The sequence below is a fragment of the Callorhinus ursinus genome, unplaced genomic scaffold (genome assembly GCF_003265705.2).
Source record: "Callorhinus ursinus isolate GAN/ISIS: 27379988/994484 unplaced genomic scaffold, GSC_fseal_2.0 scaffold59, whole genome shotgun sequence".
NCBI lineage: Eukaryota > Metazoa > Chordata > Mammalia > Carnivora > Otariidae > Callorhinus > Callorhinus ursinus.
The window spans coordinates 6,059,073-6,084,099 of NW_027397121.1; the positions used below are offsets into that span (position 1 = coordinate 6,059,073).

Sequence of the window (25,027 nt, forward strand, 5' to 3'; positions counted from 1 at the left end):
TGCATATGATAGTCAGTTTTCCTGACATCATTTGTTGGAAAGACTGTCCTTTCCCCTTTGAATGGCCTTGCCTGTTTTGTCAGAAATCATGTATGTGAGGGTTGACCATATATGTGAGGGTTTACTTCTGAACTCTCTCTTCTCTTCTCTTGGTCTGTACATCTTTTTAACAATACTACACTGTTTTGTTTACTGTAGTGCTATAATAAATTTTGAAATTAGGAATTGTGAGACTTGCAGCTTCCTTCTTTCTCAAAATTGTTTTGGCTACTGAAAATTGTTAGAGCTTTAGTGATGCTAAGAGCAATCAAAGGATTCAAGTAGTGATAGCCTGAGCCCTCCATTGCAGAGATCCTCCCTGTCAACCAACCTTTCTCCTAATGGTTTCATTCATTGATGATTATTGCCTGAATCATTTCATCAGGGGTTACAAAGTGATTATTTCTTCCATATACATTAGCTGGTATAGTTCTGGAATAAAAAAAAGTTTTCTTCATCAACAATGACATTCTGAAATTCAGTTTTATAATAAGGCTAGATTAAATGCTTAATTCTTTACCTTCAGTTGCCAATTTTTAGAGGAAGGAGTTGGTGCTCTAGTTGCTTTCAGTGAAACTAATGAATGAGGAGGGAAAGTTAATGGTTATATACCTTTCTTATAGGTATCCTAAACTTTTAGATTTCATATATGAAACTTATTTTAGTTCATTGTAGTTAGGGACCCAGGAATCTGTATTTTTCACATGCAAGCCACATGATCTTGATGTAGGTAGTCTGCAGAGCAGACCGCTGTAAAGTAATATGATTGAAAACTGGTTACTGTTTTGTTGTGTTGTCTTCCATACTGCAGGTGGTGTTTACTGACAAGTTAGTGCCCAATCTTATCAAAGTAATTGATTTTTAAATTACAGCATTAAATGTTAACTTGCCTAGGTAAGGAGGTCTTTTCTGCTCTTTGTTTACTGTTATTGTTACAGTCCTTCAGCTATAGTTAGACACAGCCAGTCATCAGACTTTACTCTTAACATTAACTGACTTCCAACAGGGCAACACAGTAAACATTTTCTTTTTAAAGATTTTATTTATTTGTCAGAGACAGAGAGAGCACAAGCGGGGGGAGCAGCAGGCAAAGGGAGAAGCAGGCTCCCTGAGCAAGGAGCCCCATGTGGGACTGGATCCCAGGACCCTGAGATCATGACCTGAGCTGAAGGCAGACACTTAATCGACTGAGCCACCCAGGCGTCCCTTTTCGTTTGTTTTTTAACACTACTTAAATGGTGCTAAGTAGTTGTGCATAAATAATTTGCTGTTTATTGTGCACCTATCCTATGCCAATCACCATCCTACAAAATTTATCTCCAGTTCTTACTGTCTCCCTTTGACCTAGGTTTTTTTGTCTTTGTTTTCTTTTTGTTGTTTTTTTCAGTATCTAAGGCATTTCTACTATTCCTAAGTCACAATTTACTAATGATATATTTAGAGGAGTCTCCCCATTACTGCCTCCTTCAGCCAGATACCCATTTTTATTTATTCATTTATGGTTTATCTGTACAGTGTTTGTTTTGCTTTGTCTTGCAAATACTAGCCAGTATTTGATCCTTTTCTTACACAAAAGTATCATAACTATATAGATACTGATCCGCATCTTACTCCCCCACCCCCCCCACTTAATAATATATTCTAGAGATCGCTCTAGAAATCTTCATTCCATTTTATGGCTGTACAGTATCCCCTTAGGTAGACGTGTTATCATTTTTCTAGCCAGTCACTACTGATGGACATTCAAGTTTCTAAAAATCTCTTGCTCTAACATATAATGCTGTTATATAAGAAGCATATATGCTTCTTCCCCATTTCACTGCTCTCCTTCATAGCAAAACTCCTTGGAAAATTTTGAATCAGTAATGGCTATCTCCACCTCTTGATTTCTGGATTCCCAAATTCTTTCCATCGGGCTTCTTTCCCCACCACTCCACTGAAACTGCTCTTTTCAAAACACCAGTGACCTACATGATCCTACCTCCAAAGCTTTGTTCTCACTTCTCAACTGTATTTGAATTATTAGGTACACTGGACCCAATTGATGACTCTGTCCTCCTTGAAACACTTGTGACTAGGCTCTAGAACACCATATACTCCTGGGTTTTCTTTATTCTTGAGGCTATTCCTTCTCTCTTTTTTCCTCTTTCCTGTGGTATCAGCTGATGGCTGGGCCAGCCGGCCCGCTTCATGAGAGGGCAGGGCAGTGTGTGCTGCAGGGAAGTGGGAAGGGGTGCAGTCTCTGCATCTAGAAGTTGCAGCTGGGAGGGGGAAGAGAGGAAGGCTTCTTGTTTCAAAGGTCACCTGAAACAAGCCTGAAGGCTGACAAAACCAGAATTTATTGGTGTAATACGGTGAGGGCAGGCTCTCCAGGGGAATTGTGGAATGCCACACAACAAGAGGGAGGAGGGAAGCAGCCTCTGTAAGGTTTGGGTTCCTGTTGAAGGATTCTGAGAATGCTCTAAGGGAGATGGGGGGGTCAGTTTTGGATTGGTTGCTATTTCTGAGGCAGGATTAGAAGGGAGAATTATTTAGGGTTTGGGTGCTATCTTGAGGCAGGGGCAGTTTAACAATTAACAATTGTCAGTAATCGATGCTACAACAAAATGGGTCTGGGGGCATCATTGGTAAGAAAGCAGTAGTCACTCAGAGGGTTGTTATAGCATTTTGTAGCTGCTGCATGATCTTGGGGGAAATGTTTTCTCTTATTTTTGCCCCTGCCTTTAGAAGTGTCTGTCCTTTCAGCCCAGTTAAGGGTAGGGTTTTTTTCTTTTTCATTCTGAGCTGATTTTCATCTTTGATCTAGATGTTTTTACTCTTTCAGTTCCATGGCACAGATTTCCTGGATTTGGGAAGTAGAGATTCTTGTTAACTAAGACTGAAGCAAGTAATTAAGTGGTTAAATGATCACTGTAGTCCCCCAACCTACCCCCAAATTAAGGTTAAAAGCTCATACTTTTTAAACAGGGCATGATTCAGGAAAATTGAGAAGTAGGAATAGTTTCTTTGTTGTTGCCATTTCAACTTTTCGTTCTGAGCCCCTCACCTGGGCCTTCACCATCTCATCTCATCCAGGCTTTCACTGCTCTTTCTTAGGCCTTTTTCTTCTCCCCTTTGTGAATTTTGCCTAGTGGTTGATTTGATGAGTTTAGGGTGGCTTAATATATTCCTTTGGGGGCATTTGCATTTTAAAAGGAAATTCCTGAGAATAATACTGAAACCAAGGAACAAGGTTCTAATGCATTTGTGGCAAGGTGGGGTGGGGAGTGAGGGTGGGTAGTGAACAGAGTTTGAGCAGAGGCAGTCCTTCAGCCATCACTCAGAGCAGCTGATGAACTGGAGCCTGGCTCTACCCTTTTCCCCCCTTAGATGCTGAGGTAGGTGGTGTGTTGATAGACAAAGTTAAAGTATCTGAGTGCCTGGGCATTGTCATGGCAGCTCTATGTTGAGTAAATAATGTGGAAATGTAGACTGGAAGTTGAGACTAGTCAGGCAAGCCTCTGTCACAGAACGTAGGCAATATGTACTCAGCCCTCCTATGGAGATGAAATGTGAACCTACAGGTTGTAGCTCAGCAGTTGACTAGAGCCTGCATACCTCTCCAGATCCAAGTTGTTTCTTAATCCTCAGGGCAAATATGAGGTTCCTGTTGTGTTTTGAAGATGCATTGAGCTTTGGGAAGGATTCGAATTTACCACCTCCAAACCTAGATGTGACCTTCATGGTAGTCTTCCATGTGCATGCAGACTAAAGCCAGGCCGTGTCTCCTGGTGTTGTGGCATTCTTGTCTCACGACTCCTTGGGACAAGCCCAAGGCGTTTGCTTTAGGGATCAGAAGCCTACAAGATTTCAGTCCTAGCCACAGTTTGAACCACTTTGAGGTGTCTTTGTAAACTGGATTTGTAAAAGTTGTGTTTTCTCAAGTCCCCTGGCCCTTTCCCTTGGGAAGCCCAGACCCAAGTGGAACATATTGATGTGGCAGATTATTGCTTTCTTTAAGTGACTGCTGTCTGCAACTTGTGCAGGCCAGTTGCATGCTCTGGAAGACATTGGGCAGCTTCAGCCTAACATGCCCATCAAGATGATGGCTCATTGGTATAGTTGTTGCTGTTCCCTCTGAAGACTAGTGACTGGCCCTTACTGGCCCTTACTGGCGGTACTGAGAAGGGGTTGCACATAGGAGTGAACTCATGTGTCTAGTTTGAATGGAAGACTTTTTAGAATGAAGACCTCAACATTGGCACATTACTGTTAACTGAACTCAAAACTTTATTTAGATTTTGTTTCTGGTTTTTAAATACGGAACACTTCATGAATTTGCGTGTCATCCTTGCGCAGGGGCCTGCTAATCTCTGTGTTGTTCCAATTTTAGTGTATGTGCTGCTGAAGTGAGCACAGACTTTATTTAGATTTTATCAGTTGTTCCATTCATGACCTCTCTCTGTTCCCGGAATCCAGTCTCTGGTACCACATTACGTGTAGTTGTCTTGTCTTTCAGTCTCCTCTGATCTGTGACAGTATCTCAGTCTTTTCTCTTTCTCATGACCCATGACCATTTGGAGGAATACTGGCAGGTATCCTTTGTAATGTACCCCAGTTTGAGCTTTTCTGATGTTTTCCTCAATTTAGACTGATGTTACAGATTTGGGGAAGAATACTGCAGAGGTGAAGTACTTACCAGGGGGTACCTGATATTTACATAACATCACTGATGATATTAACATTGGTCACTTGATTAAATTTTTGGTTGCCAGTTTCTCTGTTGTAAAGTTACTATTATTCTCTTTCTCTGTTCTGTTCTTTGGAAGCAAATCACTAAGTCTGTCCCACACTCAGGATAGGTTGGGGATATATAAAATTAAACTCCATCTCTTAGAAGGGGGGAGTATCTACATATATTTGCAGTTCTTATGTAAAGAAATCTGTCTCTACTCGCCCATTTATTTAGTCATTTATTTATGTCACTATGGACTCATGTATATCTATTTTATACTTTGAGTTATAATCTAATACTATGTTATTTATTTTACTGCCCAAATTATTCCAGCTTTGGCCAGAAGGAGCTCTTTCAGGTATCTCCTATCCCTATGACATACTCTATCCTTTTTTTTTTTTTTAACACTTTCTTACTTTCTGATATTCCAGACTCATCTTATATTTTCCATGTCTTTAGCCCCAGAATCAGCCATTTCTCTGAGGAACTTTTTTTTTTTTAAGAGAATGCTATTCAGAAACCACTGGGCACTGGATATGTTCGGTGCTACTGGGCTATCATTACTTCTAGGCCTTCTCAGCAGACAGAGCTGGGTAACGTGTGTATGCATATTAACCTCTGTAAACAGACGTATCATTGTTTCTGTGTTTCTTCATCTGTATATATATTATGATAAACATGAGTTGATACTGATGTCTCTGACTTTAATCCAGTACCACAGAGTTCATTTTAGAATGCCTTCCTTTCTTGCTCATCTGTAATATCCTTCTTTAACAATGAGAAACCTTGCTCTCAGCATTTCACTGTTCATTTACTTACTCAACCCCAGTATACATGTACCCCTCGAGAAACAAATTTACCAGTTTGAATATTGTACTGATTTTTAGTAATTCTGTTGTAGTGGACAAATCATGGATGTTTGTTTATTATCATGTGATTTGATCTGTGATTGTAGCCTTTGGATATATGTCGTGTTTTTTAACATTCCTACCACAATCTGAGATGTCTTTGTACATCAGCATGGTTCATTAAGATTATGGAGTTGGCCTTCAAGTAAAATATTTTCTTTCTTTTTTTTTTTAATGGGCTCGAACTCATGACCCTGAGATCCGGACCTGAGCTGTGATCAAAAGTTGGATGCCCAACTGACTGAGCCACCCAAGAGCCCCAAAACATTTTCCTTTTACTCTGCATTTCTAATAATCTAAACTTAAGAAATAAAAAGTTCATGATCTCTCTTTAATTTATTATACATTTCTACAAAAGGAAGTTTATACTTATTATTAAAGTTATGTACTTACTAAAGGTTTTATATGTAAAAGGGACGAGTTGAATGAAACTGTTTACAGTACCATTTAGTTCCAAAGTCCTGGCTCAGGTGCTTTTTAAAAAACATCTTAAGGCAAGACATTCTAAAATCAGTTTCTCAATTTGCTTACTAAGCCCTGAATGTGTAGGCTTGGCACTTGATTCTACTCTATTGGCTACTTTTCTAGAACATCCTGTTGGCCCATTCTTATTATTGGTAGCGAAGATCTTATATGTGGGTAAAGATACTATGGCCTGGGAAATGGGACTGACTTAACTATAGCTGTAGTTCCCTAGGTTCTTGGTTCCCAAGTTCTTTTTGAAAAATAAGTATGAGTTGTAAAAGCTATTCTTTTTTTTTTTTTTAAGATTTTATTTATTTACTTGACAGGGACACAGCAAGAGAGGGAACACAAGCAGGGGGAGTGGGAGAGGGAGAAGCAGGCTTCCCGCTGAGCAGGGGGCCCAATGCGGGGCTCGATCCCAGGGTCCTGGGATCATGACCTGAGCCGAAGGCAGACGCTCAACGACTGAGCCACCCAGGCCCCCCTGTAAAAGCTATTCTGAGAGTTGAGCATTCTTAGTCATCATGTAAGTTGGCTTTAACTTGAAGTCTGATCTTGGGCCCATCACTTCCACCTCCAGACCTCAGATCCTTTATCTAGAAAGTGCAGCCATTCCATTAGATGACCCCTGAGATTCCTTACAGCTATGATTTTATCATCACAAATAGTAAAATATGTGGCTGGCAGTTCCTATCTCAGTAATTAAGGCATTCTGGGAAGAATTGGAAATGGTCATCCTCTCTAAAACAAGCTTATTTGGTCCATTTTTATCACCCTTTTTACTTAAATAACACATTCATTCACGCATACTATGCATGGGATGAACATATTCTGAAACATGAGGGCTAGCAGTGGTACCTAGATGGCTTAGACTGTACCCTGTAGAAGGTATATTTTGCTATTCATGATGACCTGTCATGATAATAACTTGGGAGGATCAGAACTGGAGTGTTCACTGTTGGTGTTTATAAATCAGTGGTTTCTTAAATGACCTTCTCTTTAGAGCTACTATGTAAAATCGGTGAGCAGTACAGAAGAATAGCCAAGGTGAGAGAGTGCAGTTGCTTATGTATGATCAGGCCCAATGAGTTGTATGCAAGAAGCTTTAGTTCTTAAAGCCAGGGCAAAAAATGTCTTTAGTCTCATATACTGATAACAGTCTTCTGAAGACTGTCCTTTCTCTTCTTGTAAGCATTTAGTTTCCTGAGCAAAGTGAAGGAAGCATATGACCTGTAACTGAGTATGTGAAACGTATCAGGAATTACAAAAGGACTTTGGGTAACGTGTGTATGCACTTTGGGTGAAAGAGAAGAAGTAAGAATTAATGTCCTGTAAGATAGGGCATAGCTATTGGGGGAAAATGAACAACAGAGTGAAGAGATGTTGCCTTTAGTTAGAAAGCTAGGCTAGGGAAAGCATGGAATGAATCTCCCTCAGCTGCCTGCAATTGTTCTTTAAGGCCTACGTCATGTTGGTTTATGAGATTGACTTAGAGCTTTGAATGAAAGTCCTCTGACCCAGTATTCCTGGCACCGTCCCACATTTCCGAGTGAAGTGGCATGCTGCATATCCTGGCTTACAGTGTTAACAGGTTGAGCTTCTGTGGCACTAGTTCACATGAGGATTCACATTTGCCATCATGAAAAGTTGTGTCTGGAATGGATACCATTCCTGGGAGTCATGCTTGCTCAGCTAGTGGCTGCAGAGTTGCTAATTCCAGAAGTGAACAGCAGATGTCACTGCATCTCCACTTTATTAGGGTTCTGGCTCCTAGCTGTTCACATGCAACCAAGTTGTTAATGGAGTTCCCAAACCACTGAACATAAATTGAATATTTATGGCCTTCATCAGATATCAAACCCAGATTCGAAATTGAGAATAAGCACGGCCCAAGAGGGTTTTCTTCAGTTTCTTTCGCTATTATTTTTAGTGTTGGTGGTTTTTTTTTTTTCCTATTCTTAATATTATCTGTATTTCTGTGTAGCTAACTGATGAAATTTATTAGCCTTTGCTTATCAACCATTCAGCAGTTATTTAGGAGACTTGGACAACTTTTCACATTTGTTTCAGCTGGGTTACACTTAAAAGCTTCTTGGCCTTTCTGTAGTGCTGCTTTTTAAAAGATTTCCAGCAGGAAAGTTGATGTCACTGTTCTCTAAATTGAGGTGCAGAACATCAAAGGAAGCTGTCCCTTTATTCTTCTGTTTGAACCCTTAGCTTCGGCAGTTGAGGAAATAACTGAATTATGACCAAAAGTCCTGTGGTGTATCTTTTTAAAACAAATCTCTTATGGTTTCAGTGTAGATGGTGGGGTTTCCCTATATGACAAAGGCAAAGTTGGTGTTAAATTGGATTATTTTAGAAAGCCTGGGACATACTAAATTTTTGGTATCCTTTGATCACATAGATCATTAGAAAAGAAAACCCAGGTGATACTTGCCTTAATAGTCAGGGTTAGTGCTGGTTTACAGATGTGTCCTGGTGTCATTATTAATTGTTTCCCCCTTTACTCTCAGTTATCCTAGTTTGGACAATATGTTGTTACTCTAAATTGCTCAAAGAGATGGGGGGAAGGGATCCTTGATAAGTTGCAATTCTAGGAATTATAAGTACTTTTTGGCTCAAGAATTATGCCTGCCTTGAGTTTTCTAAGTTACATACATTCAAGCTAAAGCATAAACCACAAAAAGCTTATAATTCTGGAAAATAGTTTTTAGGTTTCTATCTATAGATCATTGTTCTCTGGAGCAGTGATTTCCAGATATGGCTGTGCATCAGAATCAACTAGTAACCTTTTAACAAATACTTTCATGAGTCTTACCAGAGACCTGTACTGAATGTGCACTGGAGTTTGAATGTGACATTACCAACAATGAAGAAATGCATACAGTGCAAATGTACTGGGCTACTTTGTCAGCTTGCTAAAATTAGCATATAAAAGGACATTTCTTCCTATGGTTTGGGTGACATTTGGGGGTTCTGGTGGTGGCTGCTTTGGACCTTGAGGGTATGCCTGTCATTGACATGAATTGCCTTTTTGTTTCAGATGTCATCTGGGTGATTCTCAGTGTGGAGGTGGGTGGACTTTTAGGAGTAACGCAGCAGCTGTCATCTTTTGAAACGGAGTTCAACACACAGCCACATCGCAAGGTAGAAGGAAACTTCAACCCGTTTGCCTCTCCCCAAAAGAACCGACAATCAGATGAAAACAACTTAAAAGACCCTGGGGGTTCCGGGTTCGACTCGATCAGCAAAAACACATGGGCTCCTGCTCCTGACCAAACCGAGCAAGATGAGAATAGACTCTCACAGAACTCTGTAAATCTGTCCCCCAGCAGTCACGCAAACAACTTATCAGTAGTGACTTACAGTAAGGTAGGTGCCCTCGGAGAAGAGGAGAAGGGGTAGGTGGTGGGCCTTGGGACTTGTGATACCCTTTCATGGCAAACCTAGAAGCCTAGAATGTTCTTTAAGACTGCTTAGCTCTCCTGCCAACAGCAACAATACAAAAACCTACCCCTTCTCCCCTCCCCCCCCAATCTTCATATCCTGTGGATATTACTTTATCCACATTTATAATTTACTACTGTCTCTCTGCTCTGGTTTGGGTGTTGAAAGAACAAAGTTTTTTACCTTTAGCATTTAAAAAAAAAAAAGTCAAAATATCAGCAGCTCTCCTTCCATTGTAAATGTATACTAAACCTAGAACAACAACATGCTTTTGGAATCTCTTCCTACTTTGTTGTTTTTGTTTTGGCTTTGGGTGGGGCTTTTCTTTTTCCAAGGAAAAAAGACAAACTCTATTATTTATCCTAAATATTGTTTGGCTTTTGCTTTACTTAGCTTGTTTGCATGTATTCTTGTAGATGTATTTTCAGTCTCTTATGTCCCATCTGCCTCCTCGCCCACAACCCAGAGTGGCCCAAGTGATATTTTGACTTTTTATGTGTGGGGCAGTAAGTGAGAGAATTGTTTGTTGAGTTCACCATGATTTTAAATATTCTGATTGTTCTGAGACATTCTTCTGGGTGTTTGATTTCTTGACCTGCTTCTCTCCTTGCTAGCTGATTAAACAGTGTCTTCCACACTCTGCTAAGGTGATGATGGTTCTTGGTTGTTGGTTTGGGTTGGTTGAGTAAAGCCCTGATGCTGAGAGCTCACTCTTCTAGGTGTTTTGTGTGGCATAGGCCTGTGAGTATTCCTGTGCATTCTCTTCTGATTAATAATGCTGTGTATTAGGCCCAGCATCCCCCCTGTACAATCCTAAAACTGTTAAGTCTGCTGTTGCGTCATGTTGGCATTTACCCTCAAATTTTGAAAAATAAAACTGATGTTTATTTGAGGGACAAATTGCTTGTCTGTTTTAAGAATGGTATTTTTCTGACTAGTGCTTTATATATGGTCCAGATCAAGAGGCAAATTAAGAAACCTGATGATGTGAATCCTGTTTCTCCACACACTCTAGTAAGAGAGACTTCATTCACTAGTGGTGTAACAAAGGATTGATTTTTTTTTTTTTTGGTTGTTTGGATGGTTGTTATAAAGGATTCTGTGGAGTCATGTTGTACAGGATATAAGAGAAGTATCGGCAAGACAGTAAATTGCCTGTATTTGAGTTAAGATTTCATACTACAATAAAAGACTTTTCCTCTAAGCTCCTGTTTCTCCAGATTTCTCCTCCTTAAATTTAACCATCCAGAGTATGACTGTTTCAGGTGGTAAGTGAGCCAAGCCCTAGGTAAGCATGTCCTGTTAGAACTGGAATTTGCAGTTGAGTTTAATGGGAAATGCGAGTTGGAGGAGGCAAAACCAGTTGCTCCAGTGCTTTGTATAATGGAAGCCCCCTCTCCCAGCTGTGAGCTACCTGGCTCAGTAGTCACTGTGGTGTGGTCTTAGGAGATGGCTGGTGTTCTTGGCCAGGGCACTGCACTCATCTTCCTAAGTTGTGAACCTCTTAGTTGTTTGCAGCTCCTTTAGGGACTGATGCCTTCTCGCCAATTCTGTGATGATTGCCCTGGCCTTGAGAGTGAGAGCTGGGGTGGGGTTGGCAGAGAGTCAGAAAGGATTACGTACCAGCCTTAGTTGAGGTCCTACTATGTTGTCTTTTTTTTTTTTTTTTTTAAGGACTGTGCTATGGTGAGGCTAGAGGCTTTGGGGTTTCTTGAGGTTGATGAATTCATGGTATGTTACCTAGTTGTTTTTTGTTTTTTTGTTTTTTTTAATGAACTCTGTAGAATCATTTAGAAGTAGTATTTGCAAGAACCACAGAGAAGGGGCACCTGGGTGGCTTAGTCGTTAAGCATCTGCCTTCGGCTCAGGTCATGATCCCAGGGTCCTGGGATTGAGCCCCACGTCGGGCTCCCTGCTCAGAGGGGAGCCTGCTTCTCCCTCTCCCACTGCCCCTGCTTGTGTTCCCTCTCTTGCTGTGTCTGTGTCAAATAAATAAAATCTTAAAAACAAAAACACAGAGAAAAGGTTCTTACTGGAGATAGATGATATTCAAGGAGACTATTGGCTATAATGCACTGAGAATGTGGCACTTAGGGCGCCTGGGTGGCTCAGTTGGTTAAGCGACTGCCTTCGGCTCAGGTCATGATCCTGGAGTCCCGGGATCGAGTCCCGCATCGGGCTCCCTGCTCAGTGAGGAGCCTGCTTCTCCCTCTAACCCTCCCTCCTCTCATGTACTCTCTCTCTCTCTCATTCTCACGCTCTCAAAATAAATAAATAAATCTTAAAAAAAAAAAAAAAAAGAATGTGGCACTTAGGTCCCAAAGAGAAACTGGAGCCTCCCTTGTTTCTTTCTTTGCTTTTTTTTTTTTTAATATTTTATTTATTTATTTTTAGAGGTGGGGGGAGGAGCAGAAGAGGAAGGAGAGGAACAAGCAGACTCCTCCATGAGCAAGGAGCCCAGTGCAGCACTCCATCTCATGACCCTGAGATCATGACCTGAGCCGAAATCAAGAGTGAGATGCTTGCTTAACCGACTGCACCACCCAGGCACCCCTTCTTGTTTCTTAATTTAAGCAGACTCGTATTCAGAATGCACTTATTTGACATCTGGCAATTTCTCTGAAAGCATTTCTGGTTAAAGTTGAGTCAGCTCCACCTCTTTTAAGGCTCCTTAGGAATAGGGTTAGGGTGTAGACAAACATCACTAAGTATTTATTAACACATCTGTGCACTGTTTAGGTCAGTGTACATTGATCAGTGGGAGACTTGAAGAATAAAAGAAGTTGCCCCTATCAGCTAGCAGCTTATAGGAGACGCAGCAATCAGAGAACAATTCAGTCAAAACGTCTGGAGAGACCGGAACACAGTCAAAATGTGCAGTTTGTGTGTATGGCTGTGAATTAGAGTTAGGGCAGAGAGGAAGAAGAGGTTGAGTTGATGGAAAGGGCTTTTCAAAGGATAGATTTGGAAAGACAGGAAGGACAGTGAACAGTTTTAAGTGCTGAAGGCAGAATGCGTAAGAGATGTGTGGTCAGGAGATATGGGTGATAGACAATGAGATGTGGGTTCAGTCATTTGCAGGGCTTTCCTTGGAGGAGCAGTGGATGGAATTATCACAGATGGCTTTGACAAGAATTGGGATGGTACTTAAATGGATATCTTAAAGCAGAGCTTATTCATAATTCTAGACATTTGTGTTTGGCTTGAGAATATAGATCTGTTTATTTTTAAAGACAGGCATGCTTGAGTCTGCTCAAGGGTATACTTGAAGGGTATAATTGATACAGTGATGAGATCAGGTATACCAAAGTTAGATTTTAACTCTTCCTATGTGCCAGGTATGTTTCCATGTACTTCACATGGATCATCTCATTTTTTTGAAAGGAAAACAAAAGCTCCAGGGGACTTAGGAACTCCCTCAATATTACATAGCAATTGAGAGGCAGAGCTGGGATTCTAGTCCAAGGTGCCACATTACTAAAATGTGTCTTATTAATAGGTGAACCTGGGCTCCCCTAGATCCTCTTGTTGGGCTCGAGGCTGTGTTGAGTGAAAGCATTTACTGAGTTGATGATCAGTATCATCAAGGAGAGAAAAACAGCAGGGTTGAAATAAGATAAGTGGGTCTAATGTAAACTGAAGACTGCTCATGGCATCTTCTTTTTGAAGACTTACCTTGTTCATTGAGTCTTTAAAGTAGTGACTTCTTTTCCTGGTTAGTAAAAATAAGAACTTGGGTGCAGAAACTCTGTGTTTCTAATAATTAGCACCCTTTTATTTATAAGTGAGTTCCTGGGCTCTAGAGTTGGAGCATGTATTTTCAGTTCACCCTAGATGCCATCGTTATGGGGAAGAGAACCTGATGCCCTGGTGTCAGGGATCAGCGTAGACAAGAGATTTGACTTACTCTAAAGAAATTCCCTGTCTGCCATTAAGGCTGGGAAAGAACATGATGCTCTTGGAAGCCCACATGGTTGTAATAGGCACATATGGTTTCCTGCTGCCTCCATAGTTATAATTTAACTTGCTAAGATTGGTAGGATGAAATGAAAAGATTGCTTCATGCACCTGCTCTATGAGGGCTGCATGGTATGTCAACATAATGGCACATATGTCAGTGCCAGGAACCGGACACCCCGGGAGTCCTTCCCCCGCTGTACTTGAATAACCGTAAGCTCTCCGGACTCCATGCTCCGTGTCTGGGGGGAAGCCCTGGGTGGGAATGCCAGCTCTAGCTCCATCCCACAACCCAGAAGGCCTGGCCCCTCCCTGTGTGAGAGCTGTCAGGGGGAGTCAGAAAAATAAGTATATGCTGACCTGCTCCAAATATTCATAAATCTGACTCCTCGCCTTTGTTAGAAATTGGCTGACCTCATTGTCGGCTCAATTGTGGCTGACCTGTCCCATGTGAACAGTCAGATCGAGTATTGATGAAGGTTAGGTGCTGTTTTACTGAGCTCTTTTTATGTGATTAGCTCAAGAGCCTCTGAGGACAAAGAGTCACAGTAGGATAGGTGCTCACTCTGTTGACTCAAGGCTAGTCTCCCCATGAATTCTAGCTCTCTGACTCATCCCTGGAGGCCAGGATAGCTTCCGTTTGGACAGTGTGAGAATAGTAAAAAAACAATTTATAAAGGTGTGGAAGGAGAAAATTAAGTCCTGTTAAAAGTAGATGGCTTTTTTTTCTTATTTGGCAGTATTTTTTTTAATCTCTAAATGTTTTCTGAGAAGGCCTTACAGAGGAAAAAGACACCAAACGGTCTGATTTAGGACAGATGGTAATAAGGCTATGGCTGTCAAAAACCAAGGGGCTGTACTTGAGGAAGGCCAAACGCTTCATTTCCTTTCTCCAAAAAAAGGAGTAATAATTTACCCTGGGGGAGCTGAAAAGAATCCCAGACTCATTTATTTTGTTACTTAGCCTATGGCTCCTATTTTGTGTTTGTTCTTACTTTAAGAAAATGTTTGGAGCTGGTATATGTCATGTACTCCTCCTTTAAACTGAATTACAGTCTGAGCCACTGTTATTACTTCCGCCAAATGCTGGTTCAGAAGGAGCAACTTGTTATTATCTTTGTGGGGAGGTTCATCGTGGCTCCTCCAGCGTCAGCCACTGCCGAGTGCCATCTGCCCTGCCTGCCCACATTCCCACCTGCTTCTCTTCCTGTCTCTTTCTGACAGCCACCCTTGAGTATGTTTTGGATCTGCAGCTAGAGCAGGAGTCAGTCTGCTTTTATTGCATCGGAAGTCAGCTCTCTCCTAACCTGCTGACTAAGGCATAGAGGAGTTACTTTCCCTCTATTTAGGTGAGAGTCATGATCCCAGCGTCCTGGGATCTAGTCCCACATCGGGCTTCCTACTCAGCAGGAAGCCTGCTTCTCCCTCTCCCACTCCCCCTGCTTGTGTTCCCTCTCTCGCTCTCTCGCTCTCTCTCTGTTGAAAAATAAATAAAATCTTAAAAAAAAAAAAATCATGGTTGAGGTTACTGGGGGAGGTTTGCACAAGGCAAATCTTTTGCTCTGTGCGCCTGAGGATATAATGGCTGGTGGATCTTATTACCTACTTTAAAGTAGCCAGTCAGTTTAACATCATAATAAGGGGAGAGTTTGGGGTGACATAATGGAATTGGGTTTAACATTTGCCCAGTTCGGAGGGCCCTGAACTTGACCAGAAGGTGGGTGGTTGGTCTTCTGTAGCTGGGCTCAGTGGTTATGTGAGGGGCTAGAGGGCAGTGTGACCTTCCCACTACCATGAGACGAGTTTTTGCTCTCAGATGCTGACCCTTTCGTGAAAGGTTTAAAGATGGTCCAAGGAGAAGCTAGAAGAAAAACTTGCGTCACTTGATATTTTATCCAACTTTGTTTTCTTCTGACAAGGGACAGGTAGCAAAAGCACAGGACACCCAGGCAGAGGCCAATCCGAATGCAGTAATCAGAGCTATCAAACTACCATTTATTGAGCACTTACTATGTCCATGCACTGTGCCAGGAACTTTTTAAATTTAATTTTTATTAAAATTATCAATGTAAGGAGCCAAGTAGTTCTACAGAGTTTATTACACAAACACCAGTCACCTCCCTTCCTCCCCGCCCCCGGCATTTGCTCCTCAGAGGCAGCAGGCTCAGTGTTCGATAGGTATTACTTCGTTTAGTGCACACAACAGCACACAGTGCGGGGGCTGCTCTTTTCCCTCCTTTACAGTTACTGCGGCGTGAAGTACACAGGTTCCGTGATTTGCTCAAGGTCATGCCGCTAGGAATGGTAAAACCAGGGTACGAACAAAAGCAATTGTTTTTGACTCCTAGCCTGCTTTCTCGACAGTGTACTACATTGTTTCCCAGTCATAAATAGTGTTCAAGTTCATATTCTTACCAGCTGAGCTAACAGCTCTGGGCTAGAGAGAGAATGCTTTCCATAATGTAGTGTTATATTTCACATGAAGATCAAGCCAATTATTGAGGAAATATGTGACTTCTCTACTACTAAGCCCCCTCCCCTCACAAGCTATTATGGCAACTATAGAAACCAGTCTTTCTCTCTAGCCTCCCAAGGGAAAAGATTCCCTAGAACCTCCATAGTTACTTGGGTTTAGATTTTTGTTGACATTGAAATTTCCATTAAGTCACTCTTGTGACAGCAACACCTATGTCTCTTGAAGTCACAAAGCCTGTCTGTATTCCTTTATTATGGCCAAAAGACATGGTCTCTGAAGTTTTACTTTTCTGGCACGAACTTAAAATCTCCCTTTAAACATGCTTAATATTTTAGAACTAGAACATACTTAGGGGCTACCTTATCCCCTTTAAAGTCAGATTTTATTTCTGCAAAAGCTATCTAGAGAAAGCGGATTTTAGGCAAAGGGTCAGCCAATACAAACCGTGAGGTTGAGGTTTACCTGGTTTATTTAAGAAACAGAGTGAAGGAAGAGGAGAATAGAGAAAGATGAAGTCAGAGGATGGAAACCAGATCATGGAGGGCCTTGTTGGCCCTTCTAAAGCTTTGGGCTTTTGCTCTGAGGGGCAGAGGAAGCCATTGAAGGGTTTTGAGCAGAGAGATGATAAATAAACCCCCTGCCTTTGGAAGTGAGATGTAAGAGAGAACGGAGTAAAGATGACACCAAGGTTTTTGGCCCGAGCACTTAAAGGACGGAATTGCCATCATTGGAGAGGGAAAAGGTTATGGTAGAAGTGGGGAGAGGGGGGCACCTGGGTGGCTCAGTCAGTTAAACATCTGCCTTTGGCTTGGGTCGTGATCTCAGGGTCCTGGGATCAAGCCCCACGTCAGGCTCTCTGCTCAGCAGGGAGTCTGCTTCTCCCTCTCTCTGTGCTCGCTCTCTCTCTCTCTCTCTCAAAGTCTTAAAAAAAAAAGCCGGGGGTGGGGAGAGGTCCAGAGTTCCACTTGGGGCACACTGGGGATTTCTTTAAATATCCAAATGGAGATGTCGAGTGGGCTGTTGTCTATCCAAGTTGCATATAGAGTTTAGGAGAGAGGTCTGGGTGGAGATACAAATTTGGGAATTGACATATGGATTATATCTAATGCTGAGACTGGCTGCAGTCCACTGAGTGTAGAGCAGGGTTTCTCAGCCAAAGTCCTAAGACTATTTAGGCCAGGTATGTCTTGAGGCAAGGAGTTGGGGGTGTCTAAATGCATCATAAGATGTTTAGCAGCATTCCTGGCCTTTACCCAGTACATGGCATAGTACCATACAACCCCAAGTGTAACAACCAAAAATATCTCCAGACATTGTCCACCGTCCCCTGGGCAGGGAGATGACAAACCATTGGTGTAGGCAGAGAAGAGGTCCAAAGACTGGACTGGGCTTCATACTGTCTGTCTAACATGTAAACAAACCGCTTCATGTTATTCAAAGCACATTTGCTGTGTGTCCTTATTCTCAATTCATAACAGTCTCATGACTACTGTAGTTACAGTCTTCATTTGACAAAATGATACGGAAGTCGTAAGTGACTTGCTCACATTCACATAGCAAATTGGGGGTGGAGCATGGGCTGGAACTCAGGGACCCAGTGTGAGTCCAGTATTCTTCTAGACCACACTCTGATGAGGTTTGCTGGCAGAAGCAAAGTCTGTTGGTTGTTCCCTAAAGGTAGTTTATACACCTAGTGTCAGGTTGTAGAGACTTCCTCATTCATCTTTAAGAGCTCCAGAAGAATTTGTGACCAGGGAGGAAGCAGTGCAGAACGGAGGAACCTGCCCCGTTCGCTGGCCGATTAGTACGTTCTGTACCAGAAGGGGATTGTCAGGAAACTCTGGCTTAATGATATTACCATGACTCTCTTTTGAAAACCCAGAGGAGCCAGGAAAGTCCTCCCAGCCTTGCTGGTGTTTGCATTGGCATGGGTCGTGTGTACGTTTTAAAAATAAATTAAGCAAACACTATGAGCCTTAGAAAATGTCTTTTGTTGTTTGTAACATTACTGTCTGACTGAGAATAAAAAGTATCTCCAGGAACTCTCCCTTTTGTACCTCAACAGCTTCAAAGCTGTTCAGCTCCATTTTATTTGCTTTGGGGCTCTGAGCATTGTTTTAGACTGGCCTGATGGTGGGCAGTCCTGTAGCTGAAACACAGCCGGTGTTCCCAGGATTGCCAGAATATTTTATTTTAGTTGTAAGGGTGCGTTTTCTTTCCTAGGCTCTGAACTTTGCCTTTTAATATCTGATGGAAGTTGTGAAAGTTGGACTAGTGAAATTACAGGTTCAAACACATAAATTCAGAAGTGTGAAAATTTGTAGAGATGCTCAGGTTTCAAATAACTTGTTCTCAGCGAAGTCCACTGTAACCGTGTCCTAGCAGAACAGGTGCAAAATGTGAGGTTACGAGCTGGGAGCTGTTGGACCTCAGGGAGAAAACATGGGCTTCCTTAGAGCTCAGCTGCAAGGGAGACTTTTTCGAAAGCTGTGGACACATCCACTTGCAAAGCTTGAGGGTCTTGGGCTTTTTGCTGTGATTTCATGGCCCAAAGGGGCCAATTTAAACTGTTTGCTTTATACAGAGATAGCTTTGATATTACTGAGTTAGTGAGAGAGGCCTTCCTAGGTGCTCAACCCATGCTAATCCTTACCTTCAAAGAATTTACTGTCTGATTACATACATGTGACCAGCTCATAGGAAAGACTAACAGCCAGTAAAGAAGGAGTATATTGAGTTCCAGTTGACTTTTAAGTAAGTGTTCATATGAATTTGGAGGACGGAAAAGGCAGTGGTACCTTGGTAGATGATAGGCTCAAACTAAATTGGAGGGAAGAGGAACTCCACGTAGGAAAAGCCCAGAGGCATCCACAGGCAGGGTGGGTTCACGGGACACTGGCCAGCCTAGCTACGGAGTGCCGTGTACTTCAAGAGGGTGGAGCAAATTTTGAAGGAAGACCTTTGAAAGCCAAGCAAAGGAGAGCCAATGTTTAATGTTCAAGGAAGCAGAGTGACAATACTCTTGAGCAGGGTAGTGGCGAGATGAAAGCACATATGGCTGCATAAGACCAAGGAGAGTCCATTTCTTCTCCTACCTCCATCAGCCAGACGTTTGGGGGGTGGGGAATTCTGTGAATTAATTGTAAGAGAGGAGAGAGAACACAATAGCTTGTAAAGAAGGGGTAATTGATGGAAGGTGACAGGAGTTTGGATGGAAATTCTAAGAGGAAGTGGGACCAGCAGCCTCACCCAGTGCTTCAGCAGAACCCCCCCAGTACAGCCAGCGCCAGTGGTGACAGGGCTAGGAGCTTGGATAAGCTGCTCTCCTTTTGGGTAACCTCCCCAGGGAGACTCTTATCAGGTCTTTCTTCCTTTTTAGGAAGTTCCTCTACCCCGGGGCAATGACCATGAGAGAGCTCTGTGTGCCAGCCTCCCACCTGGATTCTAGCACACTTCCTATTACATGGGATTTGGGAGCTAGAATTTCAAATTGCAAGTAACTTTTTCTGAAGTCTTTACTGAAAGGGGAAGTCCAGCCCAGGCAGTATCCTTCATCTCTTTGTTGTAGAGCTTTAAATAATATGTTTTCATTCACAGTGATGTTTGAGTTTTATTCTTTATGGTGATTTTCTTGATTTGCCACGGGGTAGGTGAATGCTCTGCGAGTTGCCTTTGGCCATGGGGAGCTCTGGATGGATGGGAGGAAGACTGGAGGGAGGATGGAAAGATGGATGATGAAGGGAGGGGATGAGGGCGGCATGATAAAGGATTGGAGGGATGGGTAGAGGGAGGATGGATGGATAAATGACAAGGTCCCCAGCAGGACTGTAGAAGTTAGTTAGGAGCAAGAGAAAAACTATGTTACAGAGGTACGTATAAAAAAATGGTTTTGCAGGGCTTTTTAAAAAATAAATTCATCACACTTTATGACTGAGTCAAGCTTTTGAGCAGTTTTGGCACAGGCAGAAAGAAGACTGTGAACGGAGCCTGCCCCATGATCGGCCCTCGTGCATAAAAATAAGACTTCTTTTCTTTCCTTTGGCTGGTTCTCATACTCATCCTCAGCCAGTGCATCAAATGTATCTTTGAAATTTGGAGGACTGTCCCATGACAGTGGCTTGAACACCAGTGTGAAAGCATCTGCCGCAGTTCCTGTCCCACTAACGTGGCCCTTGCTCTTCCAGTAGGAAGCCCCCTTGAGCCGGTGGCAGCCACGGAGGGAAGGGTCCCGGTTTGCATCTACTTGAGACCGTCCTCCTCGCCCTGCCCCCTGGGACTCCAGTAGAGACTTGATTTTATTTCTAATTAATGAGAGACTAACAGGACTGTTGAGGGCTTGGGCAGTCGAGCCAGCCGTGTGAGCAATGCCCCACCAGCCCGTGTTTGCAGTACAGGATCAGGACAGAACTTAGTACTAAAGCCTGTATTCTTCTCTCCGCATTCAGTGAACTTAGTGCTGCGAAAGGAGCACTAGACAGACGCAGCGCTGACCAGGACTGGCCCAGGAAGTGAGGAGGAGGAGGGCCCGGCGGTGTTACCTGATGCTGCCATCAGTGTGCACCTGGAGAGCCCTGCCACGCACGCTCCTTTGTGTTAACGTGTGTGAACCTTTTTATTTATTTAAATCACAAATAAAAGCAAAATAAAGACAGGTATGTGAAAATCTCCATGTTGTGGTGCTTTATCTAAAACAACTAGATTTCAGATAGAAAAAGCATACCTCAAAAAGCCTTTGTAAGACAGTCTTGTTTCAATAGGCTTTTCAGCCTTCTTTTTTCCCCCTGGAATGTTAATGTGAAAAAACAGATGGCTCACCAGGGCAGAGTAGCTCACCGTCATTCACTCATTCGTGTTACTAATACTTGAGGCTTACTGTATGCAAGGCATAAAGAATTGGCAGAAGCAGGTTCCACCTTTTCCAAGGGCAGTTTGCTCTCCTGATAGCCCTGCACTTCGTGCTGTTGAAATTGATGAAGAAACTTTTAAAAAATATTCTAGCTGAAACCGAACTAGTGTCCAGTCCAGTCTTTTTAGTACTTTAGCCTGCGGTTAGTGTTTTCTCTGAGTGACAATTTTTAGTACTCTTTTGGAAAAATTACTTTGATTTCTGTATAATTTTAGGAGAACTTTTGCAGGTGCACACTCACATGAGATCAGTGATAACCAAATCACTGGCTGGTCCCCAGGGGCAACTATAAACTATTGCAAAAAATCAGAGAGAGATTATTTTTGGGTTTGCTTGAGAACAGAATCACAAGTATTGGATCTTAAATTGTCTTTTTTAAAGAGATTGTGGTGAATGGGACTGAGCTTATATTTATGTTTATAAATGTTGTCTTTAAAAATATTTTAAAATATTTGAGAATATTAGCCAAATTATGGCTCTCAGTCATTTTCCCATCGTGGAAGCGCAGTTCAGGACCCGGCCCAACTACTGTGATGTTTCGGCCAGCTCGAGGCCGGGGTCTTTTTCCCAGACACCAAGGAACAGAGAGGCACCTCGGTCTTAGCTGTTGGATATGGCACTTCTGTGCTGTAGGAGGGCTTACCTGCCCTGTAGCCAAGTAGAACTTAGGTCCCAGGGCTCATCACTACTACAGCTGTTGAGTGAAAAACTTAAGGAAGGCTGAGCATAGAGGCGACACCTGAATCCCCGTGGACCTGAAGGCTATCTCTCCTTTGCCAGGAACACTTTCTTGTTCCCTAGCGGATGTAGTCTTTTTTTTTTTTTTTTTTAAGATTTTTTTTGTTTATTTGTCAGAGAGAGAGAAAGAGAGCATAAGCTCAGGCAGAGGGAGAAGCAGTCTCCCTGCTGAGCAAGGAGCCTGATGTGGGACTCAGTCCCAGGATCAAGCTGGGATCATGATCCAAGCTGAAGGCAGACGCTTAACTGACTAAGCCACCCAGGTGTCCCAGATGTAGCCTTTGAAAGCCTTGAAAACTGTGCAACTCAGGTAGGCCCTGGGGAACTGGCCTTTAGACCTAGAATCAGCTATAGGACTTCTTTTCAGGGTTTGATTATTCATACCCTCTGTTAGCATGGATAAATCCAGCCTTGCTGCCAGTCCCTAGGTGGAGAGAAGTGATTCCTCACAGAGAGCAGCACGTAGCCTTCCGCATCAGACTCCTGAGCTTTGCAATCATGCTGATCGCCTCAATTTTCACTTGAGCCAGTTTAATTCAGGGCTCTGTGGTAACTACCATCTGATGCTTTCCTTATTAGAAGAGGCACAACTGTTATAGGAGAAGTGTCAAGTGATGCCAGATTAGTTAAAATACTTGGCATTTGCTTTTCCTGTGGATGGAGGTTGAAGAGTTCCTAGGCCCCAGAAGAGAATGGACACTATCTCTATTGCCAAACCCTGCTCTTAGGCTGGGGTTAGAGACATTAGCCACCAGAACCTGTTACACTGGGTCTTGGAACTCCAGTGGAATCTGAAGTGTGGATGGGCCTCCCATTTCCAATATACCTCCATCCTACTGTTAGGAAAGGCACGTCCTGCTTGGCCTCCTGCCATAGGACACCCTAGACAAGCTGTTCTTGGAATCTCTGCCAGGCTTTTCCTCCACCACAGGTATTGCATTGCCTGTGTTCTGTGATCCATTTGTGACACCTATAATCCTGCATGTGGGGAGTCTAGATGATAAAGTGGTTTTGAAATAGAATTGGCTCCCTCTCCCTTCCTCGAAGTGATGGTAGTTAATTTGGTGGGGTGGAGTGGGTGGGAAGAGGGTTTATTCTCAAGCCACCTTTCTGCACCAGTAAAACATCAACAACTTCCAACATGCCATTCTCTGGGTGAAAGGGACTTAGGTAGCATTTTTCCCCCAAAAGGCAAGGAACCTCAGCCACTAAGAGGGTCAACAAATCCATAATCTAAGCTAGTTAAGTACCTCACTGAATGTCCAAGGGCCAGGGCACTCACGTGGAAATCTGAAAATGCTCATCATGCCTTTGTTCCTCTCTCTGCCAGTTGCATTGGACCCATTTTATTTATCTGTAAAATGGAAATGTGCAATAGCTCCTTGGCAAAGTCACAAACTCCCTTCACCAAGCATTCTAGATAAGTCAAAAGGCTATTAACTTGCATTATAAAGGCCCATGTGAAGTGTGTGGAGCTTTGGTCTGGAAAACAGTTAAATTTAGGGGAAAATATTTCATAGAAAACAAATGCTGTTTGTTTTTCAGGTTTTCTTTAGTCTGTGCATTTTTTTTCCTGCACGGGGACCTTTGAGCATTGTATTGGTTCCAACTCTTGTGGGAATTCTAGGCCTTTATTGTTTCCTTGGATTGTTCCAGATGAACAAATGCTGGGAAGTACTGAGCACAGCTTGTTTTAAGTTTCCATACTTTCTGCTTCTGGTGTGTGTGACCTCCGACCAGGCCCTGCAGGATGGAGACTGAGAGCCCTTCGCTCCCCTAGCCCACCCTTGTTAATCAGGTGGTACATGGCCGCTGAGATGGTCCCAGCCTCATCTTGTGTGCTGGAGGCGTAGTTCGCTTGAGGGCTGGCAGACACGTGGCCATTTTAAACACCACTGTTCTTACCAGTTCTGTGCCCTTGTGTGGGTTCCCTCTCTGAGTTTGGAGATCTTGGCTTGTCTCAGTGGATCTTTGTGAGAATTACAGAGAATATGTTAAAGTGCCCCAACAGCACCTGGCGTGTAGTTGATGCTGCGTCCACGTTGGCCTGCCCCTCCTCTGATTCACCCAGTCAGGATTTTGTGTTCAGTGATAACCACCAAGCAGCTAGAGACATACTTCTGGTGTTTTGAGGGTTTATGTGGGGGAGGAAGAAAAGCAAAAGCGATTTCAATGCCTTCCCCTGAAAACACTATAGAAACTTTAATCTCCTGTTCCCTTTTCTTGGCAGCTTTGATCTCTGGCCTAGGCATGACCAAAGGGCATTCTTTCTTGGAGTCCTGTTTTTCAGCCTTCTGAGCCAGGCACTGTGTATTGACTCCTAGAACTTTAAATCCTGAGAAGATTTAGAGAGGAACCTGAGCTCTTCTCAGGGGAAGGGACCTTACTCAGGGTCACTTGGTGAGCTGGTGCAAAGCTGGGAGTAGAACCCAGATCCCCTCCCAGTTCTCCATCTACATCCTGCTGCAGTGGAAACAGGGAGGGTCTTGCATCTCTAGCCTGACCACCTCCAGAGAGCCCTGCCTCTCCTAGGACCCGGGAACCTAGGAGGCTGTGACCAGATGGATGGCATGACCCCCAGACACTTGTGTCCCCCGGGCCTAAGTGGCTATTTTAAAACTTGGTTTTGGAAGGGCCAATATTCCTGTGACTCAGAGATGTCTGACACTCCAGGTAGTAGTCTGGGAAACACTTTTCCTCTTTTAGTTTTTAATTCAGCAAACATTTATTGGGTACCTGTTGGGCCAGGCATCATGCTAGATGCTGGAGAGATGGAAGCAAACAAAACAAAGTCATACTTAAAAGGATTCTAATCACTGGCGACCCTGCAACAAGCACTATTTTTCCCTCCACAAAGAAATGTCTTTTTTTTTTTCTTAAGACAGTCAAATTCTGACTGCCCATATCCCATCAAGCTAATGGAAAATTTCATCTCACTCATTCTTGTGCCTTTTCACTCCTAATTGTGCCTGGATTCAGGATTCTTAATGTAGTTGTCAAGCATCAGGAAATGCCTCCGGGTCATTTGTTGTGGTTATGGCTGAGGCACCTGCTCTTGGTACCCGTTTGGTCCTTTTGGTCCAAGAGCCTCGCTGCTTGTAGGCCACTCTAGGGTATAGGACCCCAGGGAGGCTGGTCACCAGTTAACTTTTGCCCTCCTAGGTCTTGGCATTGGCTGGGTCTTTCCAAGGAGCACACTCCGGGGGGAGGGTGGGAAGGTGGAGGGAGGTATAGGTCATTCTCCAGCAAGTTCATGCCACTGATTTTGGTGTTTGCACATTTTGGTGTCTCATTCTGAACATAAGGGAAAAGTGGGACTATGAAGCCTTTTCCACCCAGGCAAGCAGCACCAAAAATACCTTTGGGAATTGAGA

The 25,027-nt window shown here is 43.0% G+C and overlaps 1 protein-coding gene and 1 non-coding gene across 4 annotated transcripts in view; one reads left to right on the plus strand and one right to left on the minus strand.

Annotated features, from left to right (window-relative positions):
- Positions 1–25,027, plus strand: part of ILRUN (inflammation and lipid regulator with UBA-like and NBR1-like domains) — a 92,502-nt gene that overhangs the window by 63,548 nt on the left and 3,927 nt on the right. For 2 of the 3 annotated variants that reach the window (XM_025862292.2, XM_025862290.2), the window contains one exon: positions 9,173–9,501. In XM_025862292.2, the coding sequence (XP_025718077.1) occupies positions 9,173–9,501 (329 nt within the window). Of the gene's footprint in view, positions 1–9,172; positions 9,502–20,454; positions 20,662–25,027 lie in introns of all 3 variants that reach the window. The other variant, XR_012375933.1, reaches the window with a different exon arrangement.
- On the minus strand, positions 4,333–4,435 carry LOC112816194 (U6 spliceosomal RNA). The gene has a single exon (XR_003206142.1). It is a non-coding gene; the product is annotated as a U6 spliceosomal RNA (small nuclear RNA).